The sequence below is a fragment of the Loa loa genome, assembly GCF_000183805.2.
Source record: "Loa loa unplaced genomic scaffold supercont3.46, whole genome shotgun sequence".
Classification (NCBI taxonomy): Eukaryota; Metazoa; Nematoda; class Chromadorea; order Rhabditida; family Onchocercidae; genus Loa; species Loa loa.
In genome coordinates, this window is record NW_018108226.1 from 171,998 (window position 1) to 198,517 (window position 26,520).

The 26,520-nt window shown below is 34.7% G+C and overlaps 6 protein-coding genes across 6 annotated transcripts; 3 read left to right on the top strand and 3 right to left on the bottom strand.

Annotated features, from left to right (window-relative positions):
• Positions 1-1,210: 1,210 nt before the first annotated feature.
• On the top strand, positions 1,211-1,690 carry LOAG_03855 (hypothetical protein; the record flags this gene model as incomplete). The annotated part of the gene is made up of 3 exons (XM_020446430.1): positions 1,211-1,261; positions 1,297-1,446; positions 1,517-1,690. 3 exons carry the CDS (start codon positions 1,211-1,213, stop codon positions 1,688-1,690), a joined length of 375 nt encoding a protein of 124 aa, XP_020303228.1.
• A 3,744-nt stretch (positions 1,691-5,434) lies between these two features.
• On the bottom strand, positions 5,435-7,821 carry LOAG_03856 (FHA domain-containing protein). Its single transcript, XM_003139393.2, has 5 exons — positions 7,467-7,821; positions 6,925-7,018; positions 6,552-6,759; positions 5,952-6,199; positions 5,435-5,735 (listed from the first exon to the last, which is right to left on the bottom strand). Exons 1-5 carry the CDS (start codon positions 7,810-7,812, stop codon positions 5,603-5,605), a joined length of 1,029 nt encoding a protein of 342 aa, XP_003139441.1. The 5' UTR covers positions 7,813-7,821; the 3' UTR covers positions 5,435-5,602.
• Positions 7,822-9,587: 1,766 nt separating this feature from the next.
• LOAG_03857 (hypothetical protein) lies at positions 9,588-13,925 on the top strand. The gene is made up of 11 exons (XM_003139394.2): positions 9,588-9,674; positions 10,014-10,125; positions 10,257-10,380; positions 10,633-10,756; positions 11,075-11,231; positions 11,498-11,647; positions 12,350-12,466; positions 12,613-12,689; positions 12,818-13,083; positions 13,364-13,605; positions 13,725-13,925. Exons 1-11 carry the CDS (start codon positions 9,640-9,642, stop codon positions 13,794-13,796), a joined length of 1,476 nt encoding a protein of 491 aa, XP_003139442.1. The 5' UTR covers positions 9,588-9,639; the 3' UTR covers positions 13,797-13,925.
• A 228-nt stretch (positions 13,926-14,153) lies between these two features.
• LOAG_17164 (hypothetical protein) lies at positions 14,154-15,266 on the bottom strand. Its single transcript, XM_020449824.1, has 3 exons — positions 15,175-15,266; positions 14,792-14,872; positions 14,154-14,278 (listed from the first exon to the last, which is right to left on the bottom strand). Exons 1-3 carry the CDS (start codon positions 15,232-15,234, stop codon positions 14,189-14,191), a joined length of 231 nt encoding a protein of 76 aa, XP_020306595.1. The 5' UTR covers positions 15,235-15,266; the 3' UTR covers positions 14,154-14,188.
• Positions 15,267-20,413: 5,147 nt separating this feature from the next.
• On the bottom strand, positions 20,414-20,596 carry LOAG_17165 (hypothetical protein; the record flags this gene model as incomplete). Its single annotated transcript, XM_020449825.1, has 1 exon — positions 20,414-20,596. The coding sequence occupies one exon, from the start codon at positions 20,594-20,596 to the stop codon at positions 20,414-20,416; it is 183 nt and encodes a 60-aa protein (XP_020306596.1).
• A 2,127-nt stretch (positions 20,597-22,723) lies between these two features.
• LOAG_03858 (hypothetical protein) lies at positions 22,724-26,149 on the top strand (the record flags this gene model as incomplete). Its single annotated transcript, XM_003139395.1, has 7 exons — positions 22,724-22,789; positions 23,066-23,201; positions 23,671-23,858; positions 24,390-24,515; positions 24,870-25,128; positions 25,470-25,699; positions 25,961-26,149. 7 exons carry the CDS (start codon positions 22,724-22,726, stop codon positions 26,147-26,149), a joined length of 1,194 nt encoding a protein of 397 aa, XP_003139443.1.
• Positions 26,150-26,520: the final 371 nt, after the last annotated feature.

Genomic DNA, 26,520 nt, shown 5'->3' on the forward strand with positions numbered 1-26,520 from the left:
TATATATATATATATATATATATATATATATATATATATATATATATATATATATATATATATATATATATATAGTTGAGTTTAAGGAGCAAAACCGGAAAAACCGGAAAATGAATGAAATGAATAGATGTAAAACGGACAAGCCATACATATAAATTTTACTTCTCATAGTACCAATGATTTCTTGTCCTAGAAAGTGTCATTTCTAAAGTGACCTTACCCTTTTTATATGGTTTTCTTCCGCTCTATCCAGCTAAAGATATCCCATTACCTTACTGTTTGATAAGCTCTTACAGAAATCAGTTCAAAGCTTTCCAGCTAACGGCATCTCTTTTCTAAAATCTCTATTGAATCCGAAAAGTGCAATAAAGATTTTGACGGGACGAATCTTTCAGAATACCAAAATTTCAATTCGAACTGTTTGCTTCGCAAAATTTGCTTTTCATTTAACGTATGAGTAGGAATTCTGTAATCTAATTGAAATTTAGAAAAGGCACACTACCAGAAGCATGAAGATGTCTAAAAGTATCTAGTTTTGTCATACTTCTAATGACTTTCACGGATCCCAACAGTTAAAGTTAAAATCAGTTCGTATATAGATAACACACAATATTTATGCAATTATAGATGTTAAACCTTGAACTTTGAAGTAGTGCTTTTTTAAAGACTTCATCAGTAACAGAGTAGTTGTATGTAAAAGATTGGAAATTCATGTAAGAATAGTTGTGAAGTGTATGACAGAGAATAGGTCAATCTGGGAGGAAGAAGAATAACTTTAGAGGGTTCCGTATGAGTTTCTTTAGATTGTCACAGATCATAACAATGAATTTTTGACAAGCTAAAGAACCTTCCTGGCAACTTTAAACATAACTGAGGAATGAGTATAAACAATACAAAAACAGATAACTATTCAGGAAGACCTGAAGAAAATATGGTATAAAAATAAAGAAAGAGTCTTCTTACCCATTAAGGTAGTCTGAGATAAGTGATTAGTCATGAGGAATTAAACTAATACAGCTACCTTCAGAGATTCAATCGAATAACTTGCTACCAAGGAGATAACTGGATTTTCAGTTTGAATGTTACATTCTTGAATGAGTCTAATAAGACTACACACAATCTTGCTTTTGCCTCAAATCGTATGACATAAATAGTAATGTAAAGTCATCAACGTACAATTGTTTACACGTACAGTTGACGTTATTTTGATATGTCACATGTCTATCCGATTGAAATTATCGTGCAGAAAAGTATACTGATTGTATGGTAGAAAAAAGGGCAAACTATCTGTTACAGATCAATTTCACTGCTGATCATCATCGTAAAAAAAATATCTCATGGAGTAGTAGAGAGGCGGAAAAAGGACTGAAAGAAATGCAAACAAAAAGCGCCAAGTTATCAGCGTTTCAACTGGAATCATTTGACGTAGAGGAAATAAACAAAAAAGTGAAGGATAAATGATTAGAAGCGATCATATTTTATTTTAATTTTTGTATTTCCGAAGTTGAAATCGCAGCGTATATATGTGACACACACAGACATACACGCACAGCCATGTGTACTTCGTTCTGGCTGTCCACAAGATAGTAGGCTGGGTTATCGATCAATGGCAAATGAAATTTTGAATAATGTTACGCTCAAAACATTTAGTAATCGAGGAATACAATGTTTTCGTAAGTCGGAAGAATAAGTACCAAGATGATATTTGTCCTCAAACTTGTCTCGCTACTTACTGATGAAATGATTGACTTACAATTTTGAGTCAACCGTCTCCATCAAAACTCCATCCTCTCATTTCGAACCACAGGATTAATTGCCAAGGAGTGCCGTATTCTGATAACCTTCTCATGACCAACCAAACATTCAGAAGGGTAGGAATTCCACTTTCTGCTTGGTTCGTCCTTTAATCGAACTATCATTATTACCTGCCAGTACTCATAGAAATTGTGTTTGCAAGAAAAGACGAACAGATATATCGAGGAAGTAATTTTTGAATAATTTGAAAGGTGCAGGTAATTTTTCTTCTAAGAAGGAGTGAGGAAGGACAAGAAGAAAGGCAACAATTAATAATAAATTTGATTAATGGATCTGGATTATGGAAGCGGAAGTTCGTTTTGTCCGTGATCTTTGACCACAAATAGTTGCAAATATTAAAAACAAAGCAAATACTCCACTACACTACAAGGTACTTCAAAATATTCAATTTAGAGTTGATAAAACAGTAAAATTAAACTGCAGGCACAATCAAAGTCAGTTGCTGAAGTTTTAAAGTACTAAGGAATACAACTACCACAGCTGGACGAAAATGAACAGTTCAATAGAAGGCATCATTTAAAAGCACGTATGATTCCGCACGCTTAACGACCATTTTCGCAATATTAATCAATAAATTGACAAAGAAGATTGCCAAGTGAATTTGATGTATTTGATGAAATGGTAAGCTGACAATCATGTCTTATCCTTGTCCTTTATCCCCCTCTTTGCACTCTTTCCGCCCGAAATTTGTTATTGGTGCCACCTTCGAATAAGCAAACAGGATGCTAGTAGTGGATGAACAGAAAAAAGGCTTGGACCAATGAAGGAAAGCCTTCGACTATTTAGGCCTGGACAGCAGGAGTGCAATGAGAAATGCTCGCATCATGCATTTCTCAGCTGCCATTTGAGTCATTTCTATGGTTGCAGGTTCTTCCCTGCAACGTTAGAGTTCCGCCCTACTGAGAGATAACTTCAATATCGGAAATCCAGAAATGCTTGGCTATTGCATTGCTTGGGCAAGCCACTATTAACCATAAGAGATTATTCCCGCGCCTATAGCAAAACTTAGTCCAGACTTATTTGTTTGGAAGGAATCATCCAAGAAGTTATTTTCGCCGCCTTTCTAAATTTATTATAACCCAGACTGCTTGCTGAATTGAATCATCAAAAAATGGCGATATTCCCTATCATCTATCAAGGTAGGTCGTTGCTTACTGCGGGTCAACTGCGCTAGAATTCTTGATGCACAGAAAAACAAAATGGTCAACAAACGAAATCTTTTGGGTATTCTCGATCACATGCTCTCGTGGAGGAGGATTGAGCGTTGGCGACGATACTGTTGGGAATGACTTATTTAATTGTCTCACTCATAATTCACATATGATTCGTGTTCTGGAATTAGTCAGTTGCAATAATGAAAAATTAATCCCTCTTCTATGAAGCTTAAATTTGTAAGGACTGAAAAATATGACTCCCCATCGTGATCTCTTAAAAGTCGGGAACTCTTCTGTATCTCTTTCCTTCTACCGTAATGATGTGGATGAAATCAATAATTCATTTCAATTTTTCACAAACACCAAATTGACCTAATAATGTCAAGTACTATGAAACTTATGACTCTCATCACCCTTCACTTCATCCCAAATACACAGAAGAATTAGGAGAAATGAACAACAAAGTAACGAATATTAATAGAGTAAATGATTAACTCGATGACTGTATGATTAAATTGACTGGACCATGAAATATATAACTGATAAGGGCAATCAATAAAACTCTAAAATAACAATTAGTATGCACAGCTCTGTCACTAATGCTGCTGTCGTTGTTGTTATTGTTGCTAAGACAGGTTGACAACTCTATTTTTATCATCTGCATACACTACATCAACATCACACAGCAATATACCAAAGAAAAACAGGTGGGATAGATTTCTTCCTTCCCACCGGTATCAAGAAGAACAAGATGTATGTCTGTGATATTTGTAAATTAACAGAAATGCTGAAAGAGAGACAGAGTTGCAATAGCTGATCTTCGATATTTTCCCCGGGAAGAACTACCGCAGGCATACTGAGTAGAATGATACATGTGAACTGAAAGGCTCACAAACAATCACAAGCAAACTAAAAAAGCTCAAAGTATGTTGTAAAATTTGAAAATTTGATGGATAGGAGCCACTCAATGAAGATAAATTTTGTTGAAACCAAAACAAATGGAACACTATGAAGTTCAGAAATTAGCGCCTCAGTTGTTATCTACTTTTGAAAATTAGATGGGACTAATTATTACTATCTCTCTGTTCTAAGCATATTCTCATTAGCATTCAGCTCAACAAGCCCAACTTTTGTTAACTTTGTCAGTCCGAGCTAACTACACTTGTGACGATAATAATTATCAATTATCATAACAACTGGTGTATCATTTAGGCAAGATCAGATTCCATCAGAAATTTTGAAAATCTACAAAGTGGTCAGTAATTAAATTGTACTAGAAATAAGTGAAACCTTTAAAAGATACGGAGAAAAAAAGTTGGATTACAAAGGGGAAGAGATTCGAGTGAGTCATTACTGTAAAACGTCTGCGCCATACTCCTGCCATTCATTCCCACTTCTCACCCAATCGATCGTATTTTTGATTTCGTTAAGTAGCGTTGTCTCCAACGGAATAACGTTGAAAAGCATGAAGATTCCATTATTCGTTAGCTCTTGATTGATTGTATCTTTGCGAATGTATTAATAAGTCTTGCAACCACTCGATTCAAGCAAATAATTGTTTCTAAATTCTGGAAGCAAGAAAGACTGCCATAAAGCGACGATGTTCAGCACAACACTAATTGATATAACAATTACTTGCTGTAGCTAACTGAACCTCAGACTCGTCTTGTTACCTACCTAAGCATGACTTGCTTCCCTTCCCATATCCCGGTGACTTTCTCACTTTGTATCCTGACATCTTGGGCACCATATTGGACGCATTATCTACACTTTTCCTGAGCATTTCATTATCCTTTATTTCAAAAAAATAAATAAATAAAAATCAAGGCTCAAACTTTCCATCTTTCGATATCAATCCCTAAAAAGCTAATGGAATTCACCAAAAAGGTGAAAATTCCATTCATCGCTTCATATGACAAAAAGCGATTCAGCGATACGTTAATAATATAAATCGCTTCAGAGAACTGTTAAAGTAACCGAAATTTCAGGAAAACTTTTCTGCTCAATTATTGGCTATTATCAAATTTATATTAAAACTAATTCTCTATTCTTTCCGACTCTACGAAAGAAAAAAGGGAATGATTTTAAGCTTTTGTATTTCCTGTCAGTTTATTTATTCGAAAACAAAAACAGGGGAAACAGTTGAAAATTAGCAAAAGACAAGAAAAAGAAACATAGAGAAGAAAAGAAAACATAGAGATGAAAAAAAAACATAAGATTAGAGAGACCAAAAAGTCTTTGCCACAACTAAAATAATGTAATAATTTTTGGAGAAAATTCCTTATGAAGCTCCCTACTATTTTTCCATAATAATGTTTGTCTCCAAATACTTTAAACCTGGACCTGCACAGAATAGAGTAAAAGTTTCCAGATAGACCTATACATTATATATATATGTATATATATATATATATATATATAATATATGATAAACAACAAATCAAGTTCGCAAACTCTCATAATTTTTGGACCGAGAATCTACTCAAAAATTTCTACCATTAAAACTAATGTTTACCAATCTTTAATTCGAAATGAACTTTACAAAACTGAATTAAATCTTGAACTGACATTTAAATTCTGTGTGTGATGCCACAAATACAGTTTAAACATTAAATAAATTCAAAATAATTACATCAGGAAGGTGACAATTCTTCTTTTTTCACCGTCTCCACATCTTCCTCATCATGTGACCTTTCATTAAGTAGTACAAATTCTCGTGTGCTGAATCCAAATCTCAACACATCTTTCTCCCGCAACTCTATGAATCTGAGCAAAAACAGCATGAGATGAGATAAAAAATAACTGGATTTGCTTATGAAAGCTTGAACAACTTACAATTAAGAGAAGGCAAAACGGAGACAATTTCCCAAATGGATGTAGAGGTAATAAATGTAGTGGTAACTGTTATCCAAAGATACTTTAAAAGTATTCCATTAAACCCAAAATATCATAAGGAAATTAAATGTTAGAAAAAAAATTCACCGCTGTGACTCAATACGTTCATTATTCAGATAAGTACCATTCGCTGAATCTAGATCTATTATGTAAGGGCGTATGCGCTTCACAGTTGTTCCATCAGGTAAATCCTTTGGTGTGAGACGATACTGAAAGACAGCATGCTGTTTGGAACAACTAGGATGATCTACTGGGAGATCAGCGATTTTGCGATCACGTCCGATAAGATATGCTGATTGTCGATGAATATAGAGCACTGGCAAAGCCTCATCGCCCTGTGTCATTCATAATAATGAGATATGGGAAAAAATCATTGAAAATTAATATCCGAGGTCACACTATTTCTGCGTCCTGTTTTGTTTAGTGTTTATATTACGATGGGAACGGGAAAAGGTTTAAAAATCAAAGTATAATAGAATGGAATAGTTCTAAATTTCGAAAAGAAGAGAGAGGAAATAACCACAATTTATTCTACTGTTCTTGCACAGTGTAGTTTGTGGTTACGCTGACAGTGAAGAAATAAAAAATATTTTATATCAAAATTATAAATAATGAAAAGTGGAAGAATCATAACTTCTACATTTTACCTAAAAATCAGGACAAAAGTTTCAATAGTCAACAAGCAACCTTAAAAGGGTAAAGACGCCAACGTAATTTTGGTATATGTGCGTCAGATGGTTCGTTGTATTTGATTACAACACCTCGATAGGTATTGGTATCTTCAGCCAATTTCCCACTTGGTTCAAAATTCGGCTTCTCTTTTTCGATCTTCGGTTCTTCTTTCCTGTCGTGATCACCGCGAAGATATTCATTAAACGCATCCTGCAGTTGACCACTGAAAAGTATTTACGTAAAATTGGAACAATTAAAGGTCTATGATGCTGCCTTTCGATTGTTTCATCACAAATACCCCTTGAAAGCATATAAATATATGTATCCACATAGGTTTAGAATCACCTAGGTAGAAAATTTAAAGTATTAACAAATTTATAAAACTTACGGATGATCTCTGATTACACTTTCGAGTCTTTCTTCTTTTGCATTACTAGTTGATAATTTTCTATCGGTTTGATTGCCGAACTTCTTTTCCACCTCTGCAATATAAAAAACAAATTGTCAATTGGGAAAGAAATATGTCTCTGCCAACAAATATCTACCGTAAAAGTCTTGCTATAATGAAAGGGAAATCAAATGCAATTTCTTTAAAAAGGATTTGCCTTATTACTTAAAGAGGATTTATTGCTTCGCATAAAGTAAATTCGTTCTCCAACAGCCTTTACAAACTGTCAAATCTGCGAGTATCCACGGCTGTGGATCAATGAAAGTCGGAGAAATCAGTACAATCAGGATAAAAACAAATAAGAAACCTCAGAAGAAGATGTAAATCACATGTTTTGGGATAAGCTAAGATAAATTATAGTAATCGAGGTTATATGGAACAGAGTTAAGAAATTTTCGAGCCATTCATTTTTCGCTAGAATCGAAGAAATTATATGATGAGGACAAATTTGCACATATTCGATTGATGAAGAAAAGCCTCACTTCTCTGCGAATCGTGTCTACTGGATGAAGCTCTACTTTTCTCTACTCTCTTTTGACTTTGCACCATTTCTTTTCCATTTCTTCTCGTTTTATAATTGGAAACTCTTCCTGGAACGTCATTATCGTCATTTCTGGATTTGCAATGTCTCCAATCCATACTGTTATTCCCTCTTTCTCTTCTTCCCTTGTCGTTCTGTCGATTACGTTTTTCGTCACTGATCCTCAAATTATTCAAGCGATGTACTCTTTGGCGATGAAAAGTTGAGGGTGAGATGGATCGATGAAAGTTTGAAGGGTGCGACTTCTCTGAACCACTTGAGCTGTCATTTCTGCGTTTACGTGTCATCTGAAATTTTCAAACTCAAATTTTACTGTTTTTGTTCACTGTTTTTGTGTTAACAAAATGACAAGAACAACTGAGTGAATTTAATTCAACAATTCTTATAGCGAAACATTTGGACTGAAGCAATTACTGAAGCCTTTCCCATTACATGACTAAGGTTGAAGCAACTAATGAAATACTGTTCTCTAAAGAAGACACGCCTTCCCTAGTAACCTCACTCGTAATCATCCCTCATAGAACTACCGCATCTCCTCCTTTGTTGTTTTTAATGCGGCCGGACGCTCGTCCTTCCTGAAAAAAAAGATGATGCACTGCTGTTTCAAAGAGTGTGTTCTTTCACAGCTGCTATCATTAGTTTATTGATAATATTGACTTTAATACATAGGTACAAGGAAATAGTAACATCTACCATATACTGTCTCCTCTCTGTACCATACACAACTCCCCCTACACTGTAAATATGTCTCTCATTAGATGGATAAGGTTTATTGCGAGTAAGTTCACTTCGATAATTTGTTTACTGTTAGACAGAGCAGAATATGAGTTGGTAGGAGAAAGGGAGAGAAAAAGAGAAAAAGAATGAAGGAACGAAGAGCTCGAAAAGGATAAGTGGAATTGGTTAGCTAATTGATTGATCATCAGTGTCCCATCTTGCCCATCCTGAAAACAGCCTACCTTAACCTTAGTTAGTTAGCTAGTGCCTAACTGTTCTGCAACCCTACCCATGCTATCATCATCATCATTTTCATCATACATCAGCTCATTTCACTGCTTCTTCGTTCTTCACTCAGCCGTTCTGCTATTTTTTGCATGTATGATAATCGATATCCATCCAACGATGCTCGACAAGCGTTGACATTTTCGATTGATAAGCACTAGCATTGAATCGTGTTGCTTTCATAAACTTAACTTTTAATTTTATTACTGAGCTCCGTTGAATGTTTAATTATTCCTTAGGCAAAGAAAATAGGCATCAAAAATACACATTGAACTGATTTTTAGGCTTAACTGCTGGTTCGCTATTCTCAATTCCCTGAACGTCACCATTCTTTAGATATCACCGACTGACACTATAATATGCTCTTTTCACGTGGATTTTTTGATTAAAGTAAGGGAACTTCGACTCGATCCACAAACTTTTGTGCGTGCAGGACTTAACTCCTTTTCATATCATAAGACTGATCAAAGTTTATAATATTTATGGCGGAACAAATATCTTAAGAATATTGAGACACTTATTGCATGACTAAGCTATGTTCCAGTCAGTTACAAGAGATACTTAATAAACGTGAAATGTAATTAAGAACATCTGGAAATGTAATTATGTGATTAGAAGTTAAAGTTACCTATGAAATTCGGAGAATTTGAAGAACGTTCACGTTTGGCAAATAGTTTAACTTGGGAAGGAAAACGACGACTAAAAATTCAAAAATATGAGACATAGTTGGAGCAAGGATTATGTAGGAATAAAAAATGATATCTGAAAAGTGTTAAATTAAGTCTCGTTTTCAAAAGAATGGTTGTTGAACAAAGGGATGGTCGTAAAGTAGAGTCTAACTCAAATGCAAGAACTAAAAGAAGATTGTTGAGAAATGAAAAAATTAATGTGGAAGCGAGCCAATGAGATGAGGGGATAGAAATGATATTGTCTTTCTCGGCAATGTTGTTGTATAATTTAATTTAAATCATTGTCCATTAAAACGCTCATATTGTTGTAATCCGAAGTTTTTTGAAGAAATTCATTAAATATAATAAATTCGGAATATCATATAAGAAGTGAAAGTTGTACGATAGGCTAAAAATCGCTGTACGATAGGTTATAAGCCAACGATGGCTTATACACGTCAATACGAATCGACTACCAGGTGATAATTTAAATTGATTAAAGAATGAAGTTTACATCTGTTCACCTTTTTCCCTTTCACTCTCTGATTAACTGATTTTAAATTTATATAGCGCAAATGTACTCTTACGCCAAAATTTACGATGCCGTGCTCGATATCGTTTGTATCGCCCAATCCATTCCTGCTGACAGTGCTGATAGTTCGAACCGCTTAGGCTTATCTTGCATACGACAAAAATACTTCAGTCTTTTTCGAGCTATTCTATTCTTCATTATTGCGATAATGTTGACAGGCTTTACTTCATGACAGGTGCTAAATATTTCAAAGTTAATTAATAATAATATTAGTATTTGATTTTAGCGGTTTAAATTTCGATCGTTTTGTGGATCGATTTGATGAGCCTACCTTAAATAGAATGCGCCAGCAATATTGGACAGCTAAGCAGTTAATCAGGAAAAAACTGGGAAAGAAGGTTAGACTTTCCTTGATTGCAAATGATGATGTTATTAGTCGGACAATAAAAATTCCTAATGTTTTCAAAGAACGTTCCAAATTTTGTTCAAAAAGAATAAAAGTCAAATGAAATTTGACTGTCAATTTCAGGAAGATGAACATTTGTTAGCTTCAGATGCGGAATTGGATACAAAAGTAGCTCTGTTTCGGTTTGTTCAAGAAACATCTGATCAATTGCTTTGCTGTATCGATAACTATCAAAATTATTTAAGCGGTATTCTTTCTAAATCAGTCATAATTTATTCAAGATTTTAAGTTTTGTGACTTTGCAAAAGAATTTCCGTCAAAAATCTAAAAATCTTTTGATACTCTTTTTTTGCACCTGGATTACTATTTACAGCAGGCCTTTTTCATATTCTCTGACTTATATTTCGATGCCTTGAAAAAGGTCTACCATTGAAAAAATGGAGCTGGAATAGTAAAGGAAGTTGTTGTTCTTGCTAAATATAACGGAAATCTTCTTTAGAATTAGTACAAATGGAATTTGAATTGAGTAAAATGTTGAAAGAGGATGGTGGCACAGAAGTGACAGCTGCTGGCCGCGTTATGGTTGCTGTTGCCAGAGTATTGGCGCTTTCAGTACATCATAGGTTATTTCGAAAACGTGTCTTCTCTATCCTAAATTCATAATCATTGAATTGTCGAGCAGAGTTGTTCTTTTGGCTCTTTTCCCAGATGATAATCAGATTTTTTGAAGGAGCCTTAATGGACTTAGGTTTTTTGTTATTTCGCTATTTCTTTTAAAAGTGGATAACTTTTGAGCTGCAGTGAAAATTTTTTAATTTCCTTTTAGTGAGTGAGGAGATTCATTCCGGTGCTACTTTTCCTTCTAAGTTGATCTGCTGGTCTAGAGAATTTCTACTGTCACAAACCAATTTATTAATAAATTTTGAAAACTTTATTGCTAGATTACAAATTCGAAATCCTCTGCTACGATTCTTTGGTGAGCTTCATGTTTTCACAGAAAGAGCAATCATAGATTGTGCAGATACAGTGGATGCTGCAGAAAAAGCTAGGACTGAATACAGAGGATCATTATTATGGATGAAAAAAACTAGTAAAGAGGTTAATCGCTGTTAAGATGTTCCTAGATTGAACTTCTTAAGTATTAGTCAATTTCCAATTAATATCCGGCAGTGGTGTATTTCATTCAAGTATTACGGATTCAGAGAACTCCATTCTCTTACGCAAAGTCATGCGTAATTTCTGCAAAGCTACATTCGCTTGGCAACTTATTAACCAGTTCTTTGGGATCGGGTCGGATGTGAACGGTTTATCCTGTTAATGTATCTTTGTTTTCCCTTCTTATTTACTGACTAATTCTCTTGTAGCTTGACCCAGACGCAGAAAATATTTTGGAAAAGTTCCGTACAGCACAAAGTGTTGTTAGGCGAAATAAAGAAAAATTGGACAGTTTGAAATTGGATACTCTTCAAAAAGTGGATTTGTTGGTCGCTAGTCGCTATAATTTGTTTTCGCAGGTACTACGTAATCAAAATCTCATTTTCTACGTAAAACTACTTAAATCTCAAATTCAAGTTAAAAAAAGGCATGATCATCCTTTTTTACCAGATGCCCATTTTCCGCAAAGGATTGTTATTTGATGTAACTTTAGGTAAGGTAAAACGATGCCCCCAACCGTTAAATCTTTCAATTTATCACTCAATATGTTTCATGTTATACGTTAAATACAACAAATATAGAGGAAACAATTAATTTCAATAAGTATGCTTCAAAATGCCTAAATAAGGCAATTGAGAAGATCTGACACGAAAATGGCAGGGATGGACGAGTATTTTCCGCATGGTTCATATGTTTCTGGAATTCTCGAAGTAAACGGCAATTCTTCACTAAGAAACAAATTTCCTCTTCAAATGATTCATTCATTTAAATAGCTGAGCTCATTGTTTTCAATTTCAGAAAAAGTTGATATAATGTTATCTTGCTTCATTTTCAAAATTAGTTATTGCTCTGCATTTAGATTAATATTCAGTATTCAAAATATTGTAAAATAACTGTGGATTCTTCACTGCTTCTGTCGGATTGAATCGAATGATCTGGCGGTCGATAAAATGAATGTCTTTCAGAATGACCAAATGACTTCTGTATGACGATAAGTAACTCAGAAAATTACATATTCTATTTTGATTTGACGATTAATAATTTAATATGTTCTTTGGCAGCTGTTGGAATCTTATCAGAAATTATTATACAACTACTATGTGCAAACAACGCTGGCATATGAGAAGATTTATGATTTCGTGTCTAGTCGCAAACATTACGAATTTGAAGTACTAATGGTAATTATTCCTAAATTATAAATATCCCATCATACTTCCACGTGATTTAGAAAACGAGGGACTTCTCAGATGATTTCAGTCGAAAAACCCAGCAAGTAAATTATTGATAAATGAATTCTCAACAAACAAACTGCTAATTTTTGCAGGATCTGATTGAACCTTTAAAAGACCTTGTTTGTGAGAATGACGATCAAATTACAACTATCGAAAGAGAACCCGAAAGGTTGTCTATTTAATTCTCAATTGGACCTAAAAAAATTTTGCCAATAAAAATGATGATCGAATACCGGCTGATTTCACTCATAAAACAGATGAATAAATTCTGATAACGGATCACTAAATGTCTTTCAGCCTAATTGAGCTCGATCAATGTGAACAGGAAATGGAGCAAGTGCTACAAGATTTAGAGAATTTGAATGGGCACGATTTATTGGGCAATAGAATTGAAAGCCCACTGGGCTTACCAAGAGAATGTCAAAACAGTGATAACATTGAACCAACAAGCGACATAACAGGGCAAACATTAGTATCAATTGAACCAAATCCAATGAATGAAATATCTAGCACTACAATTCCAGCTATAGCTCCACCACCAGGATGGAAGTTAAGTAGAAATGGTAAACTTCAAATTCCAGTCTTATGATGTTCTGAAGTGGAAAATCTCGAGATTCAAAATATCGATATTAAAATTCAATAATGATATTGAGGATAATGATATTGAAATTTTGGCATGCAATATGTTACGTATTAAATTAGATTTTGCGGTAATTTGTGGTGTGGTTGTCGTGAGATTGCGAGAACATCACCGATACACCGCAGCTACATTTAACTACATTTATTGAGGAAACAATCCCGAAAAGGTTGAACTGATTTTGTCATTTTACTCACATTTTCTAGTTGACCGCTGTCCACCTGATCTGATGGTTTTACTGTCTTTGGATGATGCTGCTGAAGTAAACTCATTCACATCTGACTGGTTAAAGCTAACGGCAAATGTACCTACGCCTCTTGCAGTAACTGCTTCATCTATTCCGCCATCTCCGTCATCATTAGCCCTACCATCGCAACTGCTGCAATTTCCTTCGATTGAGAGCGGTTTCCCGAATCCGTTCGCAGATTCGACAGATTCGAATTTCGATGTATGTTCAGTATTAAAAAAAACAGAATAATTATATTTCTCTCGTAGGATTTCAACTTTGAATTTGATTCTGAATACAGCTAGATGTCCTTTTGTAGAACGTATGTTTTAAGTTTTCAGGTTTGGAAAGGGATTTGGAAGGAATCTGAAACATCTGAAGTCAGTGGTAGCGGAGTGTTTAAGAATTGCTGACTTGGGCATTTGCCCAATTTCTCACATCCTGCAAAATCTTGAATGTTGTTTCATTTCTGAGGATGAGCTCAAACGCTTCCTTTATATATACGTAAGGGATGCTGGAGAATTAAAGATATTCGAATCGAATTTGTCTTTTTTTTCTTCACACAGCAATGTCAATTTTTTGTGTGAGATTTCTGGAAAATGGGAAATTGAAGAAGGTAAAAATTTCATTGGGATTCGGTACAGTATGGGTATTTCATGGTATTTTCGTCTTATTTGTCGAATTCCTATTTATTTGCACTGAGAATTTTCGGAAATCAACAACAGTGTATGAAAGAAACTTTTTTTGAAATTTTTTTTGAAATGAGAAAAACACTATCATAGAGAGATGGACTGGGAATACCGAATTACACATACTTCGATTTTCGTTCCGAAATTTTCAGTAACGATTTCAGTAGGCGCTCGTTTTCTTCCTGGATCTTTATTTCTTCGTCACGCTGTAAAAGCGATTAGGCTGTTGTACTGATGCCGTGGTTTAAAATGATTACTTCAATGAAAGCTTACCAACTGGAACTTACCCATAAATAGCTAAATTAAGCATTAACAATTTTCTTTCATCAGTGAAATTTGTACGAATCATAAAATTTTTGACTGTTCGAGTATTACCAAAAAGTATGAGTAGAGCTGCGAAAAGTTTTTAGATAGTGAAACCATCCCAGTAGTCAAGTTCAGCTGGTCAGGGAGCGATTCCGTTCGTTTCAGAACTGAGGAAATCAACAAAATAACCCTGAAGTTTACCTAGTCATACTGACGATAGAGAAGACAAATCTAATAGGTTGGCACTGTAAATCTCACTGATTGAAATTTGTGAAAGGAATGGTTCACATTTTCGGTAATATTGAGGAGATTGAAAAATTAAGTAATTTGTCGTCTGGAGTTTCTTATTGTTAAAAAATTTATTGTTGGAAAGAATTCAGAAATTTAAGGGATAAATTGTGCGATAGAAAAACCTTTTGTAATGAAATTCTTGGACGTCCTGGCATTGATTTGGATCGAGATCTGGTTTCAACGACAGGCTTCGCTTTCAGTACCTTAAAAATTGTTGAAGACTGCAAAATTTAGATAACTGAATTATGAATTATCAAAAAGTGGGAATCAAACCAAGTTGAAAATTCAACAATGGGAAAGATACGCTCGTCTTTTAAATGATCAATATGATTAAAATCGGTATAGATGGAAAGTTTAACCTCAAAAAATTAATCAAATAGTTCTTGTTATTCTACGTTCCATAAAAAATCTTAAAAAAATAAATTATAACGCACAGAATCTAGAAACTATGCAATGTTAATTGAAACATGAATTTCAATATGAAATTTTATTAAATTTTACATACCCTTTCTTTGTGCTTGATAAACTGATATAACCTCTCATGATGTTGGATCAAATTACTCATTGCCCGTGTCGTGGATGTTAAAATATCTGAAATCATAATTCTTTGGTGGAATATCTACATTATAAGTATTAAGTGCTGTCTACAAGGAATTCAGTTGATTTTATCAGGATTTGAAATAAATTTATGAAGGAAAAATGAAAGTTAGTAATCTCTTTGAAGTGATTTTGAACCGATTGAAAGTACCAATAACATCTGAATACAAGATAGCTTGAGGCTATGGCTATGAAATATCATCAACTCAGCATCACCATGGAAACAACAAATGGCTGAAATGAAAACCATGTATGTCTTAAATTGTCCTCTTCAATAACTGTTCCATTGCAGAGGGAAAAAATTACGGTAACGTCGTCCAAGACTAATACGCAACAAATATGTTAGATCAATTAATTTTTCAGGCCGATTTTCTATCTTTCAATCATTGTTTATCGATTGCTAACAATAAATATGTCATTGTCATTGTTATCTAACAACCAGTTAAACATGGCAAAATGTAGAAATTTATTACTGAGAACGAGCAAATTTTTTTTTTAACATGAATTTTTCTTTCTTTTTTTTTCAGTTAACAATAAATGGAAAAAATAATAACACTTCAAACTGTGGATACTGTATTATCCAACATTTCGTTTTCATCAAAATAATTGATTCAATTAAAAACTGTATCTACAGTAATTATCAGATAATTTTTTTCTCAACCAAATTTCTTGAACAATCACACAATTTCATTTCTTTCACTACGACAAAATTAGAGAGATACTGAAAAAGTGCTGCAAAGAAATTCTGTCGCAGTCTAGTCTTGTCTTGGTCACTCTTCCTATACTTCACTTGCTGATGACTGATGGACATTTTGAAAATTAGATTAGAACAGTTCTCAAGAGTAAGAGGGAATGTTTTGGAGAAAATGCTTACTCTCTTCTTATCAAGTACCATTCGATGACAAGTTAGAATGAATACATGCGATGATCTCAAATGAGAAAACTCATTTTTGCTTCGCTTTCAGTTTCGATTTATATATATATATATATATATATCACCAATGCGCGCCACCAGTCATGTTGGTCAATGCTTCTGCACTGTTTATCATAAAGCTTAGAGAAGTAGCATTCTTTTAGAATCACCAAATGCAATAGTATATATCAATAGCCAATCATTTCTGTTTTTCAGACAAATATTCTTGATATAATTTAATTTTTATTTTTTAAGAATTGCATGACACTTTGGCCCACGAACCAATCATACTTTTGGGAAACTAAATTTTAACATTTCTAATAAATGTGATTTATGAATATGTAGGTGGTAATTTTAATTTAACTTTGACACTTTTTTGCGAAACATTTTTAGCACAATAAAATGAGAGTTGCATCAAATGTATGTATTAACTTACATTTTTTTGCAGCAATGGTTTCATGACTGCAATACTTTTGAAATCGCAATCACTAAAATGTAAAATGACTATCGTAGGAGAGAGAATATACATGCATCATCAAAAACAAATGACTATTTGCACCATTAAGATAAAAAAAAAATTTCTTTCGATCAATTGAAACATCAATAATATTTCCGTTTTTCTTATTCCTTTTTGTTCTTCGCTTTTTAAACACTTTCTACCACCAATTTCATCACTTCCCATCTTCAACTTGTCACATCGCTATATAAGAATTGTAAAAAAAAAAAAAATAGTCATGTACATTCATACGAAGTCCATTTATCATTACGTTTATCATTTATTCCTCCTACGTTCTTGGCTATCTTCCTACTAAAAAATGATCGACGGATTGTGCCAGTGTCAAACTTCATATCAAAATGTGATCAGATGAACTACGTTTAATTTGCCCCTAATTTATATGGCCATATTAGATATGATAAAAATATATACGAATAATGGAGAAGTGATGACTATCTACTTTGGAATTTCTTACTTCATTTTTTAAATTGTATTCTTGTTAACAAGTGTATCGTTCCATATTTTTCATTCATATGACGTAATTGGAAGAGACTTATGGCTGTTGGAATTCCCACTTTCACAGTTATTGTTGAAATTTCATCATAGCCATATAATATGATTATTACCCTAATTTCCACATGTCTCATCTACATTTGCTTTCTTATAAACCTTGATTTCTCTTACGGTTTGAAAAGTTGACATTTGAAAATATTTGTAAGAAAACTAAAACAACTTTCAAAAGGCGATAATAAAATAAAAGATTCTCTGGTTACGAACTTGGAGTAGTACTTATGCAATGTTCATTGGTAGTTCTTCAACTCATCATTATTTTCTAATTTCCTGTTAAATTTAAAAATTTCAAGTTCCATATAACTAATATTGTCTTTTCAATATGCTCATGAGTTCCAGTTTTAGATGGGTTCAAGCAGATGATAGGATTCAAACTCCGTCTTTCACATTTATTCTTTCCTTCTCAGTCAAAATGTTTTAATTGGAATGCCATAAAGGTACTCGAGAAATCCTCAACATTTTTCTTTTAATTTCTCTTTCAGAAGACAACCATCCATTCATTCATACTAAAATGATCAAGTATGGCGTGTTAAGTGCGCTTAGAGCAGTCCACTAACCATAATCACTTCCCTTTTAATTAATGCTGAAGCGATCATAATTGAGCTGATCGAACCCCACAGAATGATGGCGTTCTGAAGATTGACAGTATTCGTTTCATCCAATAAATTAAGACAAACGTGAGTTTTTTAAATTTTGAAGTTAAATGTCAGAAAAAATTTACACTCAACTTCCAAGATTCCGCAAGTTTCAGACTTTTGTAATTTAAATATTAAAAAAAAACAAAGTAGGACTAACACTTCGAGCTGGAAGTTGGGAATTGATAGGTATGATACGGCTGACGAACAAGGGAGAAAAAAGGCCCGAGGCGATGCGAAGTGATAGGCTTTTTCGAGTGGCATGGGATATTGAGAAATAAAGTTTAGTTCAATATTCTGTATATGTCAGATTTGTGTGGGGCTTTTTTTACTCTTAAACCATTAATAACAGGTAGGCAGTTCTATTCAGCCACTGAGTGCTGGATGTTTTAGCTTTGTTGCAGATCTGTAAATTCCTGTTAAATGACTATTTCTCTTGATGAAAGGAAAATGAGACTACGCCAGGCCTAGGGAGAAATGAAAGGATTTGGAGAAGTGAGAAAAACATTTCAAACTCAAAAGTCCTTCAGTGTAACTGTCCCCTAATTCTATTTGACAGGAACATACATCTGCCCCTTCGTTCACTCGCCGCTTCAGCATGCAGTTCATCCTTAATACTTCTTGTGAAGCATTACAGATAGTTAAGTATTTCAAAACGATAATTTAGAGTATGAGTAATTTACATAATAAATTTGCAAATCCGTTTTCCTCCGAGTTGCGTACAATTTGACTAAACTTGGGAGTTGCGAATATTCTACAAATGGCAAATTTGAAGACCTTCTTCCTTCATTGGCTATTCCGCCCCACTCTTCTCATCTTTGTTTTCGTCCCTTCCATCTCTCAACCGCGTTACTGATTGATTGACAAATGGAAAGCAGTTCATAATTATACCTTCACTTCGTCTCCCCTCAGACGTTTCAACGAAATTTCGCACTATATCTGTGCAATACTTGAAAATCGATGATATTGCCTTCAAAAACTTCCGCTCCTTTTGCCTATCGGTAAAATAATATTATGGCAATGTTGGTGATAAAAACGCCGATGATTATGAGATTGCGGTAACAATGATGATAACAGTAGGTTACGGAGCCCAGCCTAATGGGTTTTTAAATATCACTTTATTTAATAGCATTAATTAAGAATCGAATCGATCGTACTGACTACACCTCAAAACAAACCAGATGAAAAGTGGCGGATTGTCTGAAAGTCCATAAGCACCTTGATTCGCATACACTGGACACTAATGTAAGCAAACATCGGCTCATTTGTAAATCACTTTTAGCTGTTAATGTGTCATGCTGCCCATCTCAAGAGAATTGAATATCTTTCCTGTAATTTCCTCGTGAGACAACAGCTTAACATAGGACTACGGTGCTAGCTGGACCAAGTCTGATACAAAAATATTTAAGCTAAACACAGCAATGAGTTAACGTAGTCCTGGCCTTTGATTCTTATGCTGTCAATTTTCCATATTCGTGTCTGCAAATTCAAGCCAAAACTGCAATGAGGTTATCAGAAGGTAAGAAGGCAATGATGCGGGTTAATAAAGTTCATGAAAAATGGCTACTTGAACTTTAACAAGCAACTCTAAAGTGGAGCTATGCCAAAAGAGTATAACTGAATCTCATCTTATACTTTGTTGCCAAAACGGACAGGTAAAAAGAGTCATAAGATCATTCAATTTAACAAGATCTTCTCGCTGATGCAAATATCATTTTGATTAAGTCGCGCTGAAACTGGCTATTCATCACATTTATCGTTTGTCACATTCGCGAAAGAGAAGTATTGAAGTAGGAGCCAAAAATTAGATCGTTATAAGGTTGTCGATGAAACAGACCACAGTATAGAGATTAAATAAACAGTCTAACACAACAATGTGAGTGTATGGAAGTGATAGGTAAGGAAGTTTCGACAAAGTAAGATGCGGGAAGAAGAAGAAGATATTTACTTCCATTTCTGCTCATTATTTTACTTGTTTAATAATTTCCGTTCCAGATTTCATAGTACTTTGATAATTACTAGCACTAACTCTTTTAATGGTCACTATCGGGTCGGGTCATTATCCAGTACGACCGTCAATTATGTGTACAAGTTCTTCGCACGATAATCTATTCGATTAGTTCAGTCAAAATTAATTTTTTAGAAGTAAAACAATGGCATACAAAGGATATTTCTGTATGCAGTCCTCTTCAAAAGCGGTTGGTGACTCAGCAAAATGATCAAAAGAACGACGCTCATTTGAAAAATGGTCAGACATAGAAGACAGTACTCCCAATTGTATGGGATCAGATGGAATCAGATCAGATAGAATAGGGTAGTATATCAATGCAATCCCTCTAACAGTGTCGTCATTGGTCCAAGTTCTTGACCAGGCGATGGAGAAGGGGTAGAGGGCTCTGCAATCTATCCAATATGCTTTCAAACTCCCTTAACAGTGAGTAGATATGTGTGTATGTGCGTATGTATGTATGTATGTACATATGTATATGTGTGTGTCTGCATGTACGTGCAGACCGATCCAGAGAGAGTACGCTCATGCTGGCATGCACCACGGTCTCAGGGTAGTGTACCACCATGCTATCAAGGGGTTGAGAGGGGAAGCGAAGCGTTCAGCAGCAACAGCAGCAACTAGCTTTAGCTTTTCTTGCTTTCGTTTCACCTTGGGTAGCTTTGTCTGCAATGCACCCTGAATGGCTGACCCATTACCTCTTCTCATGGTTACTTCCTTGACGGCCCATATTACTCCCGCCCTCGTCCTTCCGCCTCATCTTTTCTCGATTCTAATTGACCATTTTTCATTTGAAATGTAAGATTGATTCAAGCTACTGTTAAAACTTTTCTCACATTACATTGCTACAAATTTACAGTGATAACCCACTATATAGCGACACTTTGGAACGTAAAGTCTACCCCCATAAGATACATCGCGGTGGATGCTCGGATTAGTTCCAGGAGCGATCGATCCATATTTTGGGTGCACAGTCCTTCCTATCAGTTATTTCAGTCAGAGTAATGTTTGTCCTTCCCATTCGCTTTTGCACTTTCACCACTTAATCCTCAATGAAATTTGATTGTGGCCATAAATTTTAAGCTTTAAAAATGTTAACACTCATCTATTGTTGCTCACATTTTCGTCCTTTGACCACTCATGTCTACTGACCTTTATCCTATTCATAGTACCAGGATTCAGTGGACATTAACTGCGGTTGGTTCTCCCATTTCGATATTTTTTGAAGTCTTCAATTAAACAGTTATTTTTGGAGCCAATTTTTTCAATTCGTAGAAAGGTTTCGTATAGAATTTCTAGGAATTGTTGATGGTAATGACATCTTACATATCTCTCATTACAGTCATTGCTGTTGTTGCGACAAATTTAGATCATTTTAAATGTAGCAGCCTCAAATTAATGAATTTCCTTTTTTTAATTATATTTTATAGTAGCTGTAATCGCACCACAAACTGTTGCTAAACCATAATACCACATAAATGAATAAACTAACCGTCTTGTTTCTATGCACCTCATGTTAGCATTATCCTGAGATCTCTCAGATCTATATGCATATAATTTTAGTACGGCAATATATCTAACTGAAAAATTTATGCGTTCGATGTGCTTAATATATGCCCTGCAGTACAATACGATGCCGGCTCGAGATCTCCCGGAATGCGTAGATGGGAGAAGACCAATGATTTGGATATCCTGTCCAACGCACGCTATTAACATAAATTTGCTTTCTGACGGGCTCTGCTTATCATGCTCACGGGCGAGCAGATGAAAACTTTGCCATAGTTCGTAAAATGAACTCACAACCAATTTTTTTAAGGGAATGAAATTGTACGAGTGCACTTTTTCCATTCTTCCATTCAAAAAACTTGTTTAATTTCAAGTAAAGCTACCTGCACATATACCTATCCACTTGCCGCCCACACACACCCAAACATGCACGCACCCACATCCATAACTTGTGTGAGGACATAGTAGTAGTCCAAAGATTGTGAGGAGATAGTAGTCCAGTAATCCATTAGAAGTGATAGCAGTCCAATAATCCAGCAGGAAGAAGGCTAGCATCCATACGAGAAAATTTGATTCTATTTGGAAGAGAATGGTTGAATGAGCGATCAGTAAGTATTAGCAAGAACTGTCAGCAAAAAAATTGACAAAAAAGTGTTAGCTATTCTCTCTATCAATGATAATGAAGCTAGTTTATACTTCCTCTTAAAATGCCAATTTTATTAAGATTTGATTCAAGTTTAGGGTTAAATTTAAAGTATATTTTATACATGTTGGAAGAGATTTGTTACAAATAAGCGAACAGAATCAGTGGAGAGACGAGAGGAGAAGGGAAATTGGGGGTAAATATGGTTCCGTTTGGTTATTTTGTGCCATCATTCAGAAAGATTCTTCCCAATGCTTTGCCCTCGCATTTTCTTCGAAATTTCAATTTTGTTCCATCCGTTTTAAAAAAATAAACAGCCACAATTTCTAGTTGTTTCGAAATATTCCAGGTTTTCCGAGTACAGCTTCAATTTCTAATTATACCTGTCGCCCTTTGATATTGTCATGTTTCCTCCCAAGTGCCACTAAAATTGATTCAACAAATTTTATATGAATACGACGCCAAGTTATTGCTAGTTTTCGTTCTAGGTGCCATTAAAGGGTACGGGAAGATGTGCATATATTGTATAGTTCTTTACCGGAGTTGCTGTTAATTTCCTGCATTCTACTTATCATCGCTTTGAATCTTTCATACTTACCCGCTCTGTCTTACGTAGTTTTATCCTTTCAATTTCGTCATCAGCACTGCAGAGCTGAATAAATTAACCGGCAGAAAGAGCACACATGATGGATTGTGATGCCGAATTTAATGCATTGGTTTCCATGTATCAAAGTATTGTGCATGATATGAAGGTGTGCTTTCATTCCTTTTCTCAGTTCATTAGGATGATGAATAGATGCAAAAAATTTTTGAATATGAAAAATGAAATAAGTTATGTGTTGTACAGTCATATTCAGAGTGAAAGTTTATAAATTTTATTCAATAAGAATACGCATGACACAGATTTGGATTTTCTTTTCACATGCCATGCATACAGAGTCAGATAATGAAGTTATATATAATATATCGTTTATTACTGATCAGAATTTTCGCGTTATCCAACGACACTTTTCTTTACTTTTTTTTAGATGACATATCCGGCATGGGAAAATGTCGCTCAGAAAGCTCTTAAACTTGCATCACAAATGAAATCGACGTTGCTTTGTATGAATGCTTTCATTGATGCTATACAAGCTGTTGGTGATGTTGCCAATAATTTAAAAGGTATTTTGAATGGTTTCTGCTTCGATGCAACTTTCCATTTACATCTTTTATTACTTTAAATATTAAATGAACTCAAATTGGTGCTCCATTCTATAATTTCGTAACGCAAATCGGTAGCGGAAATGAAATTTTTCACGAAGGAAGAGATTCTTGGGAAATAGTTTGCTGGGTGTTGCTTAATCATTAAAGAAAAAAGTTCCTGTTTGGAAGCCAGTTTCTTCACTGCAAGCTTACTCATCCCTGATAGTAATATTATAAATGTCGCCTAATTATTTCTGATTCTATTTTTGAACATTTCTCTTGGAAAAATTTGCTGCATGTTTTTTCAAATTTCCATTTAGAAAGAGTGACTATTTTTGTTTATCTTGATCTTGAAACGCTTCACACTGAACGACTTATACAATGCAATTTTGGATTCGGATAATGAAGATTGAGATTAAATTCGGCAAATTTGAAGGAATTTGTTTAGGTGCTACTCGAGATATTGGTGCATGCCTTACACGTGTTTGCATGCGACAGCGATCTATCGAAAATCGTCTGCGTGGTTTTGTGGACTCGCTAACCGATGAACTGGCCATGAGCTTGCAGAACAAGGGTACTCACTGGAAACAACGAACCATGGAAATGGATCGACATGCGAACAAGTTTTGTCGAAAGGTGAATTGCAGGGTATCATACTGTACATTCTAGATGTCCTCTGTTTGTATTGACCGTTCAATAACATTTTTTCTGGCTGATTAACGAGTAGGACTGATTTAACTTCTGTTTGTTTATTCTGCTCGAATCTTAAAAACTAATGTCTCCAAAGTGCTGGAATTTCTACAGGTTTTTTTTTTTCGACAAGGGGATTTAAATTTGGGTTTTCTAAAGGTAGAAAACGAAACTTCTTGTAAACACGCTATTCGTCTGTCCAGTCATTGAGTTAACTGACAAGACACAAAACTTTATAGCTGTGCTTACTTCTGCTAGACTCTGTTCCAGCCACGCTGCGGTTTTCTTTAAAGTAAGCCAGCACTTCTAAGCTCTTTGAAAAAGAATCAGTTCAGGAGATACATCGACTAATGCTGATGTTCATGGAGTTGCTGCACAGAAGTCATAGCTTCAACTGATAATTACAGTTTATTTATGATTAACGAATGGATGTCTTTTTTTTACGAATGAATAATATGTATTTCGTTTCCATCACAGATCCGTTCGCGTAAAGGTGGTATAGATTTAAGCGCCGTGAATGAGCAACGTCGTATCTCTCAAATCTTGTTAACTGAACAGCGCAATCAAATGTCATTTTTTGTTACAGCTTTGCTTCCTGTCCTCGTAAGTACTTAATTGAAATATACTTATCTTTTTACCAACCCAGTCATGTTTACTGTATACTGACATTTCAAATGAATTCGAACATATTGAACTACATCATTTTTCTGTCATTTTATACAATATTTTCTCCTGTCATTTTATACTCCTGTCATTTCGTTTTATATATTATTTTCTCCTAAGCAATGGAAAAAACTTTTTTGTATTGATGAAATATTCAGGAGAGGTGCCTCCCAAAGAAAATCCTACAGGTTTAGGAGTTTGTTTGTATGTATCGAAATTTCTGTGATGTTACTCTTTTGAAATGTGGTATTATTGATGGTCATTAAAAATTGATTTTGATTTTTCCTATTTCAGAACAGTCAGTTGGGTCTTTTAGAGGAAAGCAGTCACCTTCGGCAGGTAGCAGATCATTTGCATGTCACGATTCGATCTGGCAAGGCCACTACGGTCATTGATACTATTTTAAATGATATACATCAAGGATCAGATAATTCGTGGCGTAGCTGTTTATCTAACAATGCTAGTCGATCTTTTTACGTATATAATGGCGATGATGTCTCAGTTAAAGCACCATCACCAACACCCAGCACATGTACATGGCCAACTGTGGTTGGTAAGACTTTAGACCTGTAATTAAAAAGAGATTGTCGTTAAACCAATATGTTTGATTCAGCCACCGTTTGAATTATCTATTCATATTTTACGGTTTCAGTTGGCAGTACAAAAGATTCTTTGACTTATGTAAAGATTCGAATGTATGTTACCCTAATGTGAATGTGAAGTTACTGCTGCGAATGACTTTAATTTATTTAAACATCTGTAAGATAAATTTCAGCTTTATGGTTTGAAATTTCGAAAATTTTGGGAATTATATAATAAATTTTTAACTAGCATGTCTGGATTGAATTATCCTTTTTGAAACAAATTCCATGCATTTCTTCTCTTGAATTTCAGGTTTTGCATCTAATGCGAGTTCATCATCAATACGGGCCCATACAATATCAGTAGTAGAACAGCCACGACGTACAGTGCTTAATTCTCAAACCTATGCGCCTCCATCTTCATCACAGCCATTTGATTTTGCATTGAAAAAACCACCTTTACCCAAAAGAATCGTTTCTACTTCCAATTCCATCGTTTCTACTGTTCCAGATTTTCATGGATCGTCTGCTGGAGTCGATAAGGTAGTATAAGTTCTTATAATGCCTCTACGACAATTCGGGATTATCGAAGTGTTTCTAAGTTGTATCAAAATACGATTGACGGTTTAATACTAAAATGAAATGAAAACTATTGTCATGCAGCTACTTTTCACTGTTTTTCTTACCTTTATTTTTTATTTTGTTTCGTTAAAAAAAACTTATGTTGGTGTTTTTTCCTCATGCTTCTATTGCATGCAGTAAAATAAAACAAATCGAATTTGAATAATCTGATAACTTCTTCAGGCCTCTCATCATAAAGGAATCCTGCTGTCATCTTCATCGGCTGATGTGTCAGAAGAGTCACGTTTAAGGCGACCAGCAAGGCCATTAAGTTTTGCGTATGAAGATATAACAGCACATCCAAACGGGGCACCCACTGTAGCTCGTAATGGCCATATGAGTAATGGCTCTTGTACAGGAAACGATGGTTAATTTTTACTTCTCTTTGATTGGAAGTTCAATTTTTAATAGACCGATTCATAAAACTTTGAACATCGCTTATATTGAGTTGCAACGACGAGGTTCAAAATTGATCATGTCGAATTAGAAATCGTGTTACGGATTTCAATGTTTTAATGACATCTGCTTTGCAAAGCGCCTCACTTATAGTTATGGATTCCAAACATCTCTGTTTCAAGGTCGTTTAAAAAGTGCATGAAAATGTGAGTGGAGATTCCACTACATGATTGCCTGCGAACAGTGTTCCTTTTGATTTTCTAGCAAATGATCAAGCAAAGGCGAATGCCTCACTAATTGCTGAAACTATTGAGCAGATCGATAAACTTGGCTCGGAACTTGATTCC

What these genes read in the sequence shown, in the direction of transcription:
- LOAG_03856 (XM_003139393.2), bottom strand. Translation starts at nt 7,812, where the DNA reads ATGACACGTAAACGCAGAAATGACAGCTCAAGTGGTTCAGAGAAGTCG. An exon ending in GGCGTCTTTACCCTTTTAAG is followed by an intron (nt 6,200 to 6,551) that starts GTTGCTTGTTGA and finishes TGAATGACACAG; the next exon opens with GGCGATGAGGCTTTGCCAGT. An exon ending in GAACGTATTGAGTCACAGCG is followed by an intron (nt 5,736 to 5,951) that starts GTGAATTTTTTT and finishes GTTTTTGCTCAG; the next exon opens with ATTCATAGAGTTGCGGGAGA.
- LOAG_03857 (XM_003139394.2), top strand. Translation starts at nt 9,640, where the DNA reads ATGGCTTATACACGTCAATACGAATCGACTACCAG. An exon ending in CAATACGAATCGACTACCAG is followed by an intron (nt 9,675 to 10,013) that starts GTGATAATTTAA and finishes ATTTGATTTTAG; the next exon opens with CGGTTTAAATTTCGATCGTT. An exon ending in GGAAAAAACTGGGAAAGAAG is followed by an intron (nt 10,126 to 10,256) that starts GTTAGACTTTCC and finishes TGTCAATTTCAG; the next exon opens with GAAGATGAACATTTGTTAGC.
- LOAG_17164 (XM_020449824.1), bottom strand. Translation starts at nt 15,234, where the DNA reads ATGAGTAATTTGATCCAACATCATGAGAGGTTATATCAGTTTATCAAG. An exon ending in TTATCAAGCACAAAGAAAGG is followed by an intron (nt 14,873 to 15,174) that starts GTATGTAAAATT and finishes ACAATTTTTAAG; the next exon opens with GTACTGAAAGCGAAGCCTGT. An exon ending in CAAGAATTTCATTACAAAAG is followed by an intron (nt 14,279 to 14,791) that starts GTTTTTCTATCG and finishes TCGCTTTTACAG; the next exon opens with CGTGACGAAGAAATAAAGAT.